General features: G+C 48.1%; 1 protein-coding gene across 2 annotated transcripts in view; it reads right to left on the bottom strand.

The window, feature by feature from the left end:
- The window catches only part of SDK2 (sidekick cell adhesion molecule 2), a 582,140-nt gene that overhangs the window by 136,127 nt on the left and 428,497 nt on the right, over positions 1 to 17,516 (bottom strand). Inside the window, exons 5-7 of one of the 2 annotated variants that reach the window (XM_040330991.1) lie at positions 10,338 to 10,471; positions 1,808 to 1,922; positions 429 to 619 (exon numbers count right to left, since the gene is read on the bottom strand). In XM_040330991.1, coding sequence (XP_040186925.1) covers positions 429 to 619; positions 1,808 to 1,922; positions 10,338 to 10,471 — 440 coding nt within the window. The remainder of the gene's footprint in view (positions 1 to 428; positions 620 to 1,807; positions 1,923 to 10,337; positions 10,472 to 17,516) is intronic. The other variant, XM_040330992.1, reaches the window with a different exon arrangement.

The raw sequence follows: 17,516 nt of genomic DNA, 5'->3' as shown, positions 1-17,516 counted from the left end.
CCCCACCCTCCATGGGACAAGATTAGGCAGAAGTGAGAAACTCCCAGGCCATAGCTGTTGTATCAGCTGTCTGTCCCCTCCCTGTGCTCCTTCTGGTCCCCCCGTGCTCCTTCTGGTCCCCCCGTGCGCCTCTGTCATCCCCCCTGCTCCTCTGGTCCTCCCCCTTCTCTGAGCACAGCGGAGGGTGGCGACGGTCCGCTGTCACTGAAGCTGGCCCACTGAGCCATCGGCCCACCGGTAAACTCCTGGTAGTCCCAATGGCCAGTCCATCCTTGCACCCATCCCACTACCCCCCCCCCCCCCACACCCCTCATTGGGGTGACTTTCTCTTGATAGCGATGTACAAAGTGCAATAAAATAATATTCAAGACGGATTTATTTCCAACAAACAGATGAATTCCCACCCAGGATCCCATTGGCGCTCTTACCAAGGACAGTAAGGTGAGCTCCAGCTGTGACGGGGGGCACGCTGCTGCTGCGTAACGTCACCTCGCAAGAGTAATATCCGGCGTCACTCAAGGTGGGGTTCAGGATGGTGAGACGACGCCCAAATTCGCTCACCCCGCCGGAGACGAGAGATCCATCCTTCTTCCAGATTATATTCAACTTGGCGAGGGGTCTGAAGTGAGAGAAAAGAATTTGTTGTTCGTCAGCCAAAACGCCAATGTGGGGAGGAAACTTATTTTTTTAATGTTTTGACACAACATGAGATGATCCAGAATTACAATTTAGGTCTCTCACACCTTCCTGAACTCTTATACTGCTGCAGACCAAAAGTTGATAGTGAGAACATATTGATGGACTGCAGGTCGATCTAAATCGGGGGTCTCCAAAGTTTCTCAATCTTTAGAGAGGCCGGACTGTGGCCAACGAGAGTAAATTATGCCCCATCTTTGGTATCGATGGGAGGAATTATGCCCCATTGTTGGTGTCAGTGGAAGGAAGAGTGCCCCATCATTGGTGTCAGTGGAAGGAATAGTGTCCCATCATTGGTGTCATTGGGAGGAATAGTGACCCTTCATTGGTGTCAGTGGGAGGAATAGTGTCCCTTCATTGGTGTCAGTGGGAGGAATAGTGACCCATCATTGGTGTCAGTGGTAGGAATAGTGTCCCATCATTGGTGTCAGTGGGAGGAATAGTGTCCCATTGTTGGTATCAGTGGAAGGAACAGTGCCCCATTGTTGGTCTCAGTGGAAGGAATAGTGACCCATCATTGGTGTCAGTAGGAGGAATAGTGACCCATCATTGTTGTCAGTGGGAGGAATAGTGACCCATCATTGGTGTCAGTGGGAGGAATAGTGACCCATCATTGGTGTCAGTGGGAGGAATAGTGACCCATCATTGGTGTGAGTGGGAGGAATAGTGACCCATCATTGGTGTCAGTGGGAGGAATAGTGTCCCTTCATTGGTGTCAGTGGGAGGAATAGTGTCCCTTCATTGGTGTCATTGGGAGGAATAGTGTCCCATCATTGGTGTCAGTGGGAGGAATAGTGTCCCTTCATTGGTGTCAGTGGGAGGAATAGTGTCCCATCATTGGTGTCAGTGGGGGGAATAGTGCCCCATCTCTGGTGTCAGTGGGAGGAATAGTGTCCCATTGTTAGTCTCAGTGGAAGGAATAGTGCCCCATCTCTGGTGTCAGTGACGGGAATAATGCCTCAAGGGCCCGGATAAAGACATGCAACGGACCACATCTGGCCCCCTGACCACAGTTTGGAGACCACGGATTTAAATAAATGATCTGCACTCTGACATGTGGATAAAACTTGATAAAGGAAGGAAAATACTTTGGCTGATCGTCTATACTGACCTGGCATTGGCCACACACTCCATCATCACCTCAGAGGTCCCAGACACAACGCTTGTGTTCTGAGGTGCAATGACAATAACGGGAGCAATCGGGTCTGCGGGGCCACCGACATCTGCTGAGACAAAACCAAATACAAAGAGACACAAATATGAACTCTAACAAAAGACACAAGAAAAAGATGGACTGAGAACCACAATACACAAGACAATATAGTGTTTGCGCTCCAACTATGGAGGCTCTCAAAATGCATCAATTTCCCGAGGATAGGTAAATGGTGTCCTCACAAGGTGGCACTGTGGGCAACTAAAGGTATACTACACACCACGTCCTAATCAAGTCTAATGGAAAGAGTGGACAGAGGGATTGGGCTTTCTAGGCATATTTAACCACTTAAAGCGGGAGTTCACCCAATTCGGTTTTTGTTTCTATATTAGCCTTAGATTCCTGCTCGTTTTGTCTAGTGGAATCGGCTATTGGTTTTAAAATATGATCCGTACTTACCGTTTTCGAGATGCATCCTCTCCGTCGCTTCCGGGTATGGGTCTTCGGGAGCGGGCGTTCCTTCTTGATTGACAGTCTTCCGAGAGGCTTCCGACGGTCGCATCCATCGCGTCACTAGTAGCCGAAAGAAGCCGAACGTCGGTGCGGCTCTATACTGCGCCTGCGCACCGACGTTCGGCTTCTTTCGGAAAATCGTGACGCGATGGATGCGACCGTCGGAAGCCTCTCGGAAGACTGTCAATCAAGAAGGAACGCCCATTCCCGCAACCCATACCCGGAAGCGACGGAGAGGATGCATCTCGTAAACGGGTAAGTACGGATCATATTTTAAAACCAATAGCCGATTCCCCTAGACAAAACGAGCAGGAATCTAAGGCTAAAAAGTGTAAGCTATGGGTGAACCTCCGCTTTAACCCCCGGACCATTATGCAGCTAAAGGACCAGGCCCCTTTTTGCAATTCGGTACTGCGTCGCTTTAACTGACAATCGCGCAACGTGGTTCCCAAACAAAATTTGGATTTTCTAATTTACGAATTTTCAAATTTACGAATTTACGAATTTACAAATTTACGAATTTACGAATTTACGAATTTACGAATTTACGAATTCTCAAATTTTCAAATTTATGAATTTTCGAATTTGAAAGGAAATTCCAATACCTATAATTTATCATATATACTCGAGTATAACCCGACCCGAATATAAACCGAGGCACCTAATTTTACCACAAAAAGATGGAAAAACGTATTGACTCGAGTATAAGCCTAGGGTGTCCATCTGCATGCCTCACTGCGCCTCACTGTATCCATGTGCATGCCTCACTGTGCCCATGTGCATGCCTCGCTGTGCCTCACTGTGCCCATGACTAGACCCAAAGCCAGATACAAGTCCAAAGGAGAACGAAGATTTGGAATCCAAGGACCTAGACTATGGAACGCTCTACCAACCAGCATCCGGTTGGAGGTGAATCACCTGGCCTTTCGGAAAAAAACTCAAAACCCATCTTTTCTGAGGGCAAAAGTACAGTAGGGAAAGGATACTAAGCGCCCAGAGGCGATTCAGTCGCATGTGTTGCGCTATATAAGTTTCTCACTTACTAGACTGACGTTTAAAATGGGAGTCTATGGAAGCTGTCTGGGGGACCTACGGCTTTGAAAAATCGGTGCTCCCCGACCATAGGTCCCCCAGACAAAAACCTTTGCACACTTGTAGAGGAGAAATGGGGCTACATATGTGCCAAGTTTTGGGTCTAGGGGACCTATGACCGGCCAGTACCGGGTCCCCAAATTCACTGGAGAAATTACTGTTTAACATGGGAGTCTATGGAAGGGGTGCCCGGGTTTGAAAAATCAGTGCTCCCTGGCCGTAGGCCCTCCAGACAACAAACTTTGCACACTTGTAGAGGAAGAGTTGGGCTACAAAATGTGTGCCCAGTTTGGGGTCCAGGGGACCTACGGCCGGCCGATACTGGGTCCCCAAAATCCGGAAGATCAGGCGCAAAAAGGTGACTCGAGTATAAGCCGAGGGGGGCATTTTCAGAACAAAAAAAATTTGCTGAAAAACTTGTCTTATACTCGAATATATACGGTAGTTATTATTAGTTTGTTTTTATTTCACATTTTTTGTACTTTTTCTGTATACTTTGGTGTTTTTCTTTTTTTTGTATCCTGAAAAGGTCACTTTAATTATATGGAGTCTTCCGGTCAACCCATGACACCTTGTATTATTGCGCCTCGCTCTTCCGCTTCTCACCAGTTGGCGTCTATTTCAGCGTCCAGGCAGCAGGTCACCCAAGTTCTGTTTTATGTATCATAGAACTTGCGTTACACTTATAATGGCTCCTGGTGCACATAACGGATGACCGCGATGCGTTGTTCCAGGTCTGCGCGCGATACGGCTTCTGTAAAACATTGCCTTTGTCAGCAGAAGGGCCAGCGGTGTCTGGGAGCGTTGGTCGGGACAGCGGGCAGTAAATCCCGGGCGTGTGTTTAGCTATCCTGCTGACTCAGCAGTGCCGGGGTCTGGAGATTAGTTGGGACTTTACCATTCCGGCTCGGAATGCAACCCGCGGCACAAACCCCCAGCACAGCTTTCAATCTTTTCAAATGGCAAACGAAATGTCCTTTTTTCTATCTCTCTTTCTTTCTTTTTATCCATCTATTGCCATTAAAGCCGACACAAGCACATCATTTAATGAATTTTGTGCAAACTGTTGGCGCTGTATAAATCCCGTATAATAATAATAATGAATAAAAGATTGCACAATATGATGGAAAATTGGATTTTTGTACTCACAGTAAAATCCTTTTACAACTTCTGAGGCAAAACCGGTGGGAGGGGGAGGGGGGATTAAAGGCGCCCAGAAATCTAATTAATTGAGATAGAACTTAAGAGCTTAGCCTGATTGGCCAACTTACTAAGTGGGCTAAATGCCAGAAACTCTGGACCTGGAAAGTGCGCCAAGGCGAAGCCCAGTGCCCAAAGGCCACTTCCAGGCGATCTCCGCAAGTCCAGCAGGGTCCAGGCGCCATACTTTTAAGGCCAGGCTGATGATGATCATGCCGAAAAAGGTGCCAACTCGTTAGACCTAACACAGCAGAGCTATATATAAAAAAAAACAGTGTCTTCCTAGGACACTAGCAAAAAAACGAGGGATGCTGGAAACAGGAGGAGTTATCCTAGGATGGTCAATTTTTTTTTGTCAGTGCCCAATCCTAGACAGCAGTGTCCAATGTAGGTGGCAGTACAAAGTTGAAAGACTTCCTGTGTCACTCAATAAATGAGAAATAAAACATATGTTCCGCCCATTTTATTGACATCTACCCCCTAGACTCTTCTTTTTACTAGCAACTGCCCCCCTAGACTCTTCCTTTCGGTGGCATCTGCCCCCTAGATTATTCCCTTTACTGACATCTTTCCCCCTAGACTCCTCCCTTCCCTGGCATCTGCCCCCTAGACTCCTCCCTTCACTGGCGTCTTTCCCCCTAGACGCCTCCCTTCACTGACATCTGCCCCTAGACTCTTCCTTTCACTGGCATATGCCCCTAGACTCTTCCTTTCACTGGCATCTGCCCCTAGACTCTTCCTTTCACTGGCATCTGCCCCTAGACTCTTCCTTTCACTGGCATCTTCCCCTAGACTCTTCCTTTCACTGGCATCTGCCCCTGGCTTTTGCCCCCTCAATTCTTCCCTTTATTAGCATCTGCCCCTTAGACTCTTCCTTTCGGTGGCATCTGCCCCCTAGATTCTTCCCTTTACTGGCATCTTTCCCCCTAGACTCCTCCCTTCCCTGGCATCTGCCCCCTAGACTCCTCCCTTCACTGGCATCTTTCTCCCTAGACGCCTCCCTTCACTAACATCTGCCCCTAGACTCCTCCCTTCACTGGTATTTTCCCCCTAGACTCCTCCCTTCACTGACATCTGCCCCCTAGACTCCTCCGTTCACTGGCATCTGCCCCCTAGACCTTTCCCTTTAGTAGCGTTCAATGGCTACTGCCCCCTAGACTCTTCCTTTCACTGGCATCTGTCCCTAGACTCTTCCTTTCACTGGCATATGCCCCTAGATTCTTCCTTTCACTGGCATATGCCCCTAGACTCTTCCTTTCACTGGCATATGCCCCTAGACTCTTCCCTTTACTGGCTTTTACCCCCTCAATTCTTCCCTTTATTAGCATCTGCCCCTTAGACTATTATCTTCACTTATATTTGCTCTCTAGACTCTTCCCTTCACAAACATCTGCCCCCTAGACTTTTCCCTTTAGTAGCACCTGTCCCCTAGAAACTTCCCTTTAATGGCTCCTGCCCCCTAGACTTGTCCTTTAATTGGCATTTGCCCCTAGATTCCTCCCTTCACTGGCATAAGAGGCCCCCTTGCTCAGTTACTTCCTGTTATGGGTGACAACGCTCTTCTTGCCTCCCGATTGTGCTCCTGTGTTGTCCCCCAGTCACATGGGCCTTCAACGGAGACTACAAGTGACAGGCATGGTCCCCTGTTGTCGCCCTCCGGAAACCCAGCCTGAGAAATGCCATGGCAGCCATTGCTGGAATGCAAATGGGCTGCAGGAAATCGGCCAAAGTCGGGACAAAGTCATCTAATGGCCAACGTGCCAAATTGTGCCCCACTTCTAGGATGTATGAGCATTATGTGTCAGCCAAAAAAATTAAGAATTAATCTGCGTGCTTACCCCTAAGCATAAATTCCCACCTCCCAGTACAAATCCAACCCTCCTCTCCCCCAAGCTCAAATCCATCCTCCCCCATATGCCCCAGCGCAAATTGCCCCCCACCGCAAAAAAAGAATCCCCCTCCATGCACACATCGTCTCCCCCCACTCCAAATCCGTCTCTTCCAGCCAGGGCCGCCATCAGGCATTACACCTGTAAGGGGCCCGATAGTCCCCAGGGGCCCGGCTGGCTCCCTCCCGTTTTTTTTTCTTGCATTACACCTGTAAGGGGCCCGATGATCCCCAGGGCCCATTACAGGCCCGGCTGGCGCCACATCCCCCCCCCCCCCCCGTTTTTAATATTTACATTTTTTTTTTGCATTACACCTGTAAGGGGCCCAATGGTCCCCGGCCGCCCCCCCTCCCGTTTTATTTTTTATTTTTCATTTGTTTTTGCATTACACCTGTAAGGGGCCCGATGGTCCCCAGGAGACCCCCCCCCCCATGCTTATTATCTCTCGTCAGGAGAGAAGAGATTACACTTGTTTTTTTTTTTTTTCGTCAGCACACCCCCCCCCCTCCCCGGGGGGCCCTCCCTGCCTAAAGCTGTGTAAGGGGCCACAAAATTTGTCATGGCTGTCCTGCTTCCAGCACAAATTCTCCTCCCGCACAAATCCCACAAATTTCCCCCCTCCTATCACAAATACCCCCCAATCAGGCCCGTCGCTACAGGACAGGCAAAACAAACAATTACTTGGGGCCCCGAGCTGGCCTGGGGCCTCCAACTTCCCCTTCCCAGGCTGTAACGTGGCAGAGCTCCTCTTCCTTCCTCCTGGAGTCCTGTTAGTCCGGCCGGGTACCGCGCGTGGTACAGGAGATTTTGTTTCCTGTTCCCGGACAGACTGACAGGAAGTGCACACTGAGTGCTCACTTCCTTTCAGCCGGGAACACAGGAAACTGAATCTCCTGTACCACGCAGTGCCCGGGCACTATCTGATAGGAGACTGGGGACCCATAATGATAGAAAACCGGACTGACAGGAGGAAGAGGAGCTCGGCCACGCTACAGCGGCAGCCTACAGGGAAGAAGGGGAGGTGAGAATAGAAAAACATAGGGACTGTGGGGGGGGGGGGGGGGGGGAGTAAGAACATGGGTGTAAAAAATTTGTGTATCGCTAATGTAGGCTTTGCGTGCGGGGGGGTTCTTGGGGGCCCCCATTTTGCTTGGGGCCCCCAAATTCCTTCAAAGGCCCTGCCCCCAATCATTCTTACTAGCACAAATAACCCCCACAAATAACCCCCCAAAATATAGAATAATAATATTTTACTTTTCTATCATAAATCCCCCCTCCTAGTACAAATTCCCAATCCCCCAACCCCCACCCTCCCCCTCCTAGCGCAAATCCCTTTCCCCCCCTCCCAACATAAATTCCCCCCCTTTCAGAAAATGTTTTACTTTAATGAAAGACCGACAACAACTTCTCCAATGACATTCACATGTTAAAGCTTATATAAGATTGGGTTCAGTGCTCTTATATTGCAGTATAAAGGCCACGGAAGTGGAAGCATTCCGTGTTCTAGAAAGGTAATAACTGTACATATTCGGACAGCCGACGTCTACGGCGACCTGATAAATTGCATGTAAGTGCTTTCCCCTTACAGCGAAAGCCGGGGCTTTTTATATCCGTGTCCAGAAAAGACTGAAATCAGGAATCCTATGGAGAGCCGTGTTATGTAATAAACGTGATAGAGGCTGACAATGGCATGGAAGGGCCACAGAAAAAACGCCTGGAGTGCACCTCCACCGGAGAGACCGCGCTTCGCTCAAAACGCACTGCGCTAATCTACAAAGTGGAGCAATGAGGAAATAAATATAAAAATAAAAAAAAACAATAAAGTGATGAAATGTCTTCATTTCTTTGTCCTGCAATAAACTCGGATACAATGTATCAGTGAGAACTCCGACCCGCCGGTGAGATCCTTCACCGGACGTGGCCAGGTCCATATACAGGGGCAAGGAAAAGTATGTGAACCCCTAACTATTAACCACTTCAGCTCCAGGCCCTTTCTGGCCCTTCAGGACCCTATTATTTTTTTTAACCACTTCAGCCCCAGACCATTTGGCTGCCAAATGACTGGACCCCTTTTTACGATTCGGCACTGCGTCGCTTTAACAGACAATTGCGACGTGTCGTGCGACGTGGCTCCCAAAAAAAATTGGCGTCCTTTTTTTCCCACAAATAGAGCTTTCTTTTGGTGGTATTTGACCACCTCTGCGGTTTTTATTTTTTTGCGCTATAAACAAAAATAGAGCAACAATTTAAAAAAAATAAATCATTATTATATTATTTACTTTTTGCTATATTAAATATCCCCAAAAAATATATATAAAAAAAAACATTTATTTAGGTCGATACGTATTCTTCTACATATTTGTGGTAAAAAAAAAAAGAAAATCGCAATAAGCGTTTAATGATTGGTTTGCGCAAAAGTTATAGCGTTTGCGATATAGGGGATAGTTTTATGGCATTTTTATTAATATTTTTTTTTTTTACTGGTAATGGCGGCGATCAGCGATTTTTTTTGTGACTGCTACATTATGGCGGACACATCGGACACTTTTGACACATTTTTAAAACCATTATCATTTTCACAGCGAAAAGTGCTATAAAAATGCACGGATTACTGTGAAAATTACAATGGCAGTGGAGGGGTTAACCAGCAGGGGGCACTAAAGGGGTTAAGTGTTCCCTTATGTGTTTTTCTTACTGTAGGGGGGCGTGGCTGGACGTGTGACGTCACTGATCGTTGTTCACTATGACAGTGAATCGGCGTATCTAGGTCATTTACATATTCGACGCGTAAATCAACGGAAGCGCCCCTAGCGGCCAGCATAAATATGCACCCAAGATACGATGGCGTAGGAGACTTACGTTGGTCGTATCTTGCCACAATTCAGGCGTATCTGATTTAGAGAATCAGCGCATAGATACGACGGCGCACATTTGGACTTACGACGGCGTATCAGTAGATACGTCGGCGTAAGTCTTTCTGAATCTGGCCCAATGTGTATATTCTGTTACAATGTATCCCCCTTCTATCCCAATGTGTATATTCTGTTACAATGTATCCCTCTTCTATCTCACAAAGTTGGGATAACGCAGAGCTGCTCGCCGACGTACTTTTCCCTTATTCTCCGGCAGTTATCCGCCTCGGAGATTACAGGTGGCATCCCGCTAAGGGCTATTACCTTTTTTTTTTTTATTTGCGCCAGTTTCTCCCCGACCGCGATAAACCAGCCACATCCGCATTCCCTTTGCTGGATCAGCAGCTTTTCTGTCTGTCTGCGAAGTTCAGGATTAAAAGGGCTTTTATTTCCTTTCATTTGGCATTTAATTCCTCCCTTCGCTATCGATCTGCTTCCCGCCAACCCTGACTCTCCTCTAAAGCTGGCTGAGATAGCGGGCACCGACCATTCCTTCTATGTGCTCACCCGAGTGACACCCGTATGTGACGGGAATAACATCCGAGGGCCCGCCGGACGCTCTGCAGGCTTCTTTAGGAAACTTTGGGCCAGATCCACATAGAAATAGATCGGCCGGCGTATCAGTAGATACGCCAGCGTACTCTGTCTGTGGATCTGCCCCTTTGTTGCTACCCCGGCGAAGATCACAAATTAAACTTGCGCGCGGCCCAAGGCCGTCATCGCCGCTGATCCATTATTATTCTGGACTACTCTTGATTTATAGAACGCCAACATTGCCCTTGGCACTTTATAATCCTAGGGAAATAAATCCGACTCTGCTGGAATCTAGAAATGGTTGGAAATGATTACGGCCCACAAGCTGCATGTCGGGATGTTACTCACTTTCCACTATGACCGTAATGGGTTGGCTGGTCTTGTTGTCGCCATTCTTGTCGTTCACAGCTTGCACGTAGTAGCGTCCGGCATCGGGGGCCACGCTGGACAGGATCACCAGAGTGTTGTCCTTGGTGATGGCGCTGCAAGGGAAGAAAGCAAAATCTCAATGAGCAATGGGCAACAATGGGCATCACTGACAACTCGACAACGCAAAGCGCAATCTGACAGCGCCACTACTACACCGCTACTATCACGCTGCTACTACAGCACTACTACTCCGCTACTATAGCACTACTACACAGCTACTATCACACTGCTACTACAGCACTACTACACTGCTACTATAGCACTGCTACTATTGCACTACTACACCACCAACTACACCACCACTACTAGACATGTGCACTGCCCAAAAGCTTGTTTTATTTGCATTGTTATTTGTTTTGTTTTTCTGGTCATTCGTTATGATCGCAATTCCTAAATTCCGAAATTTAGAAAATTCGAAAATAAGAATGAAAATCTGAAAATTCGAAAGAACGAACATCCGAAAATTCAAAATAACTAACCTTTAGCTGGAATCACAGGAACACAGGAGATACTCAGGGAGCACTTGGTTGGTGCGACCACAAGAGATTCTCGGGGAGCACTGGGGTGCTTTGATCACAGGAACACCGGAGATTCTCGGGGAACACTGGGTTTCTGGGATCACAGGAGATTCTCGGGGAGCATTGGGTTTCTGGGATCACAGGAGATTCTCGGGGAGCACTGGGTTTCTGGGATCACAGGAGATTCTCGGGGAGCATTGGGTGTCTGGGATCACAGGAACACAGGAGATTCTCAGGGAGCACTGGGTTTCTGGGATCACAGGAGATTCTCGGGGAGCATTGGGTGTCTGGGATCACAGGAACACATGAGATTCTTGGGAGCACTGGGTTTCTGGGATCACAGGAACACAGGAGATTCTCAGGGAGCACTGGGTTTCTGGGATCACAGGAGATTCTCGGGGAGCATTGGGTTTCTGGGATCACAGGAGATTCTCGGGGAGCATTGGGTTTTTGGGATCACAGGAGATTCTCTGGGAGCATTGGGTTTCTGGGATCACAGGAGATTCTCGGGGAGCACTGGGTTTCTGGGATCACAGGAGATTCTCGGGGAGCACTGGGTTTCTGGGCTCACAGGAACTTCTCGGGGAATACAGGAGATTCTCGGGCAGCACTAGGTTTCTGGGATCACAGGAGATTCTCGGGGAGCACTGGGTTTCTGAGCTCACTGGGACATAGGAGATTTTCGGAGAGCACTGGGGTGCTGGAATCACAGGAACACAGGAGATTCTCGGGGAGCACTGGGTTTCTGGGCTCACAGGAACTTCTCAAGGAACACAGGAGATTCTCGGGGAGCACTAGGTTTTTGGGATCACAGAAACACAGAAGATCGGGGAGCACTGGGTTTCTGGGCTCACAGGAACTTCTCGGGGAATACAGGAGATTCTCGGGCAGCACTAGGTTTCTGGGATCACAGGACATTGTCGGGGAGCACTGGGTTTCTGGGATCACAGGAACACAGGAGATTCTCAGGGAGCACTAGGTTTCTGGGATCAAAGGAACACAGGAGATTCTCGGGGAGCACCAGGTTTCTGGGATCACAGGAGATTCTCGGGGAGCACTGGGTTTCTGAGCTCACTGGAACATAGGAGATTTCCAGAGCGCACTGTGGTGCTGGAATCACAGGAACACAGGAGATTCTCGGGGAGCATTGGGTTTCTGGGATCACAGGAGATTCTCGGGGAACACTGGGTTACTGGGGTCACAGGAACTTCTCAAGGAACACTGGAGATTCTCGGGGAGCACTAGGTTTCTGGGATCACAGGAACCCAGGAGATTCTCGGGGAGCACTAGGTTTCTGGGTTCACAGGAACTTCTCAAGGAACACAGGAGATTCTCGTGGGAGCACTAGGTTTCTGGGATCACAGGAACACAGGAGATTCTCTGGGAGCACTGGGTTTCTGAGCTCACTGGAACACAGGAGATTTTCAGAGAGCACTGGGGTGCTGGAATCACAGGAACACAGGAGATTCTAGGGGAGCACTGGGTTTCTGGTCTCACAGGAACACAGAAAATTCTTAGGGAGCACTCGGGTTTCTGGGATCACATTAGATTCTCGATGGGCACTAGGTTTCTGAAATCACAGGAACACAGAAGATTCTCGGGGAGCACTAGGTTTCATGGGATCACAGGAGATTCTCGGGGAGCACTCGGTTTCTGGGATCACAGGATATTCTCGGGGAGCACTCGGTTTCTGGGATCACATTAGATTCTCGATGGGCACTAGGTTTCTGAAATCACAGAAGATTCTCGGGGAACACTAGGTTTCTGGGATCACAGGAGATTCTCGGGGGGCACTAGGTTTCTGAAATCACAGGAGATTCTCAGGGAGCACTCGGTTTCTGGGATCACAGGAGATTCTCGGGAAGCACTCGGTTTCTGGGATCACAGGAGATTTTCGGGGAGCACTGGGTTTCAAGCTCACTCTCCAATGATAAAAAATAAGCCTTAAACCACAACAATTTTCAGGTCTACAACATGCACACGATGGTGTCCTCTAATAAATAAGAAACCTTTTTTAATGGTGTTCACAGTTTACTACAAAAGGACTGGGGATTATCCTGTGCACCCCAAACCTGGGTCTCCCACAGAAGGAGCCTAGCTTTCAGCACCGGCCCTTAGCTCAGCTGGCACACCAATAAAAGAAGTTTAATTCTCATCCCAAGCTTAAGAAGCAGAATTTCCCTGGAAAAAAAGAAAAAAAAAAGGATTTTATTGGAAGCCGTGACATTCCGCTCTCCTCGCTCGGTGACCTAACACCCCCCTTCCAGCGTGTCCCCCTCCTGGCACCCCGCCCCGCGCATATCTCCCGGCTCAGCCGCGCTCGCAGGGGATCAGCTGCCAGATGATCTGGATAATAATTCTCTGCAATTAGGTAGATAAGGAGACTGTGCCGCTGTTCATTAGTACTGCTAAATTTCAGCATGATGCAGCGGCAGACAGGTGTTTGAGAGCCGCTGATACCACTCACCGAGCTCGCAGCCGCTTAGAACCGGCTCTGCTTTAATTGTTCTCTACGATGGATTGTTTCAGGGACAATGCACCGGGAATGATGGGTTTAAATGGAACCCATAGGATTTTGGAAGTATAAGAGCAAAATGATGAACCTAAAAAGGAGATAGGGGTCTGGAACGGGCCAACCAGGGATTTGGGAAATGTAACCCGGGGCTGTATGAAGGCAGAAGCCTCAAAGAGGACACCGGGAAGTATCAGTTCTCCAAGGGTCAGCAAGCAGAAACTGGAAGCTCGAGTCATGGAGTAGCAGCAGCACCTGCATGTTCAGCGGAGGTGAGAGCCCTAAAAAAAGGACGGGGTGCAAAATCTAAGGAGCTGCCTGGTGTGATGGACTTTTCTGCAGAACAGCTCCCAGGTTGCGGCCCACTGACTCCCTCAAACAGGCAACTGCGACACTGACCACAGAAGGGCCACCAAGAAGCATCGGTTCTCCAGAGTGTCACCATAAGGGACACTGGAAGCTCGGGTCACGGAGTAGCAGAAGGGTTCCTTAGACCCTACACCTCAGCACTTCTTAGTCTTTTTCCTCCTGCCTTCCCTATATCTGGTGTCCTCCAGTGTCTAGGGATGAGCTTCGTATTCGAAGTCGAGCTCATGTTCGACTCGAACATCGTAAGTTCGATCGTTCGTACAATTACGAACGTTTTGGGCCGTTCGCGCCAAATTCGAGTGTCGTTTCACGGCCCATAATTCACTGCGGCATCGCAGTGCATTGTTGGCTGATGATTGGCCAAGCATGCACTATGACCCGCATGCTTGGCCAATCACAGCTTGCAAAAAACGGAGAGCCATAATTGGCCAAAGCCAGGGTGGCTTTGGCCAATTATGGCTCAGAGGGTTTAGTACACGCCCCACACTATAAAAAGGCCATCTGCAGGTCGGCCTTGTGTAGTGTGTTGCGGTGGTTAAACACTTAAGACAATTGCGTGGTCGTGCGATGTGGATTCCAAACAAAATTTACATCATTTTTTTCCCACAAATATAGCTTTCTTTTGGTGGTATTTGATCACCTCTGCGGTTTTTATTTTTTGCGCTATAAACAAAAATAGAGCGACAATTTTGAAAAAAATTCAATATTTTTTACTTTTTGCTATCATAAATATCCCCCAAAAAGATATAAAATAAACGTTAGTTTAGGCCGATACGTATTCTTCTACCTATTTTTGGTAAAAAAAATCGCAATAAGCATTTATCGATTGGTTTGCGCAAAATTTAAAAGCGTTTACATAATAGGAGATAGTTTTATTGCATTTTTATTAATATTTTTTTTTTACTACTAATGGCGGCAATCAACGATTTTTTCGTGACTGCGACATTATGGCGGACACATCGGACAATTTTGACAAATTTTTGGGACCATTGTCATTTTCACAGCAAAAAATGCTATAAAAATGCGCTGATTACTGTGAAAATGACAATTGCAGTTTGGGAGTTTACCATTAGGGGGCGCTGTAGGGGTTAAGTGTGACCTCATATGTTTTTCTAACTGTAGGGGGGCTGGACGTGTGACGTCATTGATCGTGTTTCCCTATATTAGGGAACACACGATCAATGAAGCTGTCACAGTGAAGAACGGGGAAGCTGTGTTTACACTCACCTCTCCCCGTTCTTCAGCTTCGGGGACCGATCGCGGGACTCCGGCGGCGATTGGGTCCGCTGGTCCCGCGGCCGCGGTCACGGAGCTTCGGACCGGGTCGCGGGCGCACGCGACCCACGGCTGGGCACTTAAAGAGGACGTACAGGTACGTGCTTGTGCCCAGCCGTGCCATTCTGCTGACGTATATCTGCAGGAGGCGGTCCTTAAGTGGTTAAGGAAGAGAAGACAAAGAGAGTGTCATTTTTTAGTAGGTAGATAGAGCAGGCAGGCTAGTCAGTTAAAGTTACAGTGTGTAGAGGATATATATGCATCCCAGGTGTTGTATATGTAGCGCTACCCCCGCAGGAGCCGCTGGTTAGATTTGGGATCTACTCTCATTAATTGATTCACCCCCTTTAAATGGCTCGAACCCTCCCTTGGCACACCAGATAAATGCAATAGTATTGTGTCCCTGACTTAGCTAGGGCCACAATAACATTTATAAACATGCAATGGCGATACAATAATACTGTTACCTTCTTCCACTTGCGGCTCCCAAAAGTAAAACACACCTCACACAGTTAATATAGTAAAACCAAAAGGGTAGCTTTACTTGCATATAATAAAAAAAAAAAAGGAAAAAAGGGAGTTGAAACACAGGTTAAACATACATGAGTATTGGTATAAGAATGACTCTGCAAGCGTCCCTGCAGAGTCAGTAAAACAAACCTAGAAACTAATACACACGAGTCTATAATTAACTGTAAGTAATCTATGCTTGTGAGCTCCCCCTAGTGGGCAGTTCCATAAAACACGTGTGCAGAAAACCCTGCCCAGGCCTGGCTCAACTAGCTTCAGAATGTCCTTTAAAGATGAAGGCCCAGATTCTCAAAGGGCTTACGACGGCGCAACGCAATGTGCGCCGTCGTAAGTCCTAATCTTGATTTATAGAATCAGTTACGCATAGATAACCATTAGATCCCACAGGCGTAAGGCTCTTACGCTGTCAGATCTTAAATGCAATTTTTTTTTTCGCCGCTAGGTGTCGCCTCCGACGCTTTCCCCGTCGAGTATGCAAATTAGCGAAATACGCAAAATTCCCGAACGTACGCGCGGTCGACGCAGTGAAGATATGACGTTTACGTTAGATTTGCGACGCGTAAAGTTGCCCCTGCTATATGAGGGGCAACCAATGTTAAGTATGGCCGTCGTTCCCGCGTCGAAATTTAAAAATTTACGTTGTTTGCGTAAGTCGTCCGTGAATGGGGCTGGACGCCATTTACGTTCACGTCGAAACCAATGACGTCCTTGCGACGTCATTTAGCGCAATGCACATCGGGAAATTTTAGGGACGGCGCACGCGCAGTACATTTGGCGCAGGAACGCGCCTAATTTAAATGCTCCACGCCCCCTACCCGGCTCATTTGAATTAGGCAGGCTTGCGCCGGGGGATTTACGCTACGCCGCCGCAACTTTACAGGCAAGCTCTTTGTGAATAAAGCACTTGCCTGTAAAACTTGCGGCGGCGTAATGTAAATTACATACGTTACGCAGCCGCAGTATTAGGCCCATCTACGAGAATCTGGGCCGAAGTCTATTAGCTGGATTCACGTAGGGCGGCGTATGTTTCAGCCGGCGTAGCGTATCGTATTTATGCTGCCCCGCCGTAAGTCAGAGAGGCAAGTGCTGTATTCACAAAGCACTTGCCTCCTAAGTTACGGCGGCGTAGCGTAAATGGGCCGGCGTAAGCGCGCCTAATTCAAATGAGGAACAGGGGGCGTGTTTTATGTTAATGAATTGTGACCCGATGTGATTGACGTTTTTAACGAACGGCGCATGCGCCGTCCGTGTACATATCCCAGTGTGCATTGCGGCAAAGTACGCTGCAAGGACGTATTGGTTTCGACGTGGACGTAAATTACGTCCAGCCCTATTCACGGACGACTTACGCAAACGACGTAAAATTTTCAAATTTCGACGCGGGAACGACGGCCATACTTAACATTACTAGTCCAGCTATTTGATGGAATAACTTTACGCCTGAAAATGCCTTACGTAACTGGCGTATCTTTACTGCGACGGGCGCACGTACGTTCGTGAATAGGCGTATCTAGTGATTTACATATTCTACGCCAAAATCAATGGAGGCGCCACCTAGCGGCCAGCCTAAATATTGCACCCTAACATAGGACGGCGCAGGCTGTCATATCTTAGATAGGTTTAAGTGTATCTCAGTTTGAGAATACACTTAAACTTAGGACGGCGCAGATTCCGAGTTAGGTCGGCGTATCTACTGATACGCCGGCGTAACTCTCTGTGAATCCACCTAGAAGTCTATGTTGCAAACGTTGGTGCACTTTATTTGTAATCCAAAGAAAAGCGGATTAAACTCAGTCTAGGGCACAATCAACACAAGTACGGTGGATCGATCCTCCAGACAGCACTCAGTCAACAGGCACAGCGTGACTTCCAGATGCTCTTTGAGCCAATCAA

Source organism: Rana temporaria, chromosome 12 (genome assembly GCF_905171775.1).
Source record: "Rana temporaria chromosome 12, aRanTem1.1, whole genome shotgun sequence".
NCBI classification, from domain to species: domain Eukaryota; kingdom Metazoa; phylum Chordata; class Amphibia; order Anura; family Ranidae; genus Rana; species Rana temporaria.
Note: the sequence above shows the minus strand (reverse complement) of the source record. Positions and strands in the feature narration are given on the sequence as shown.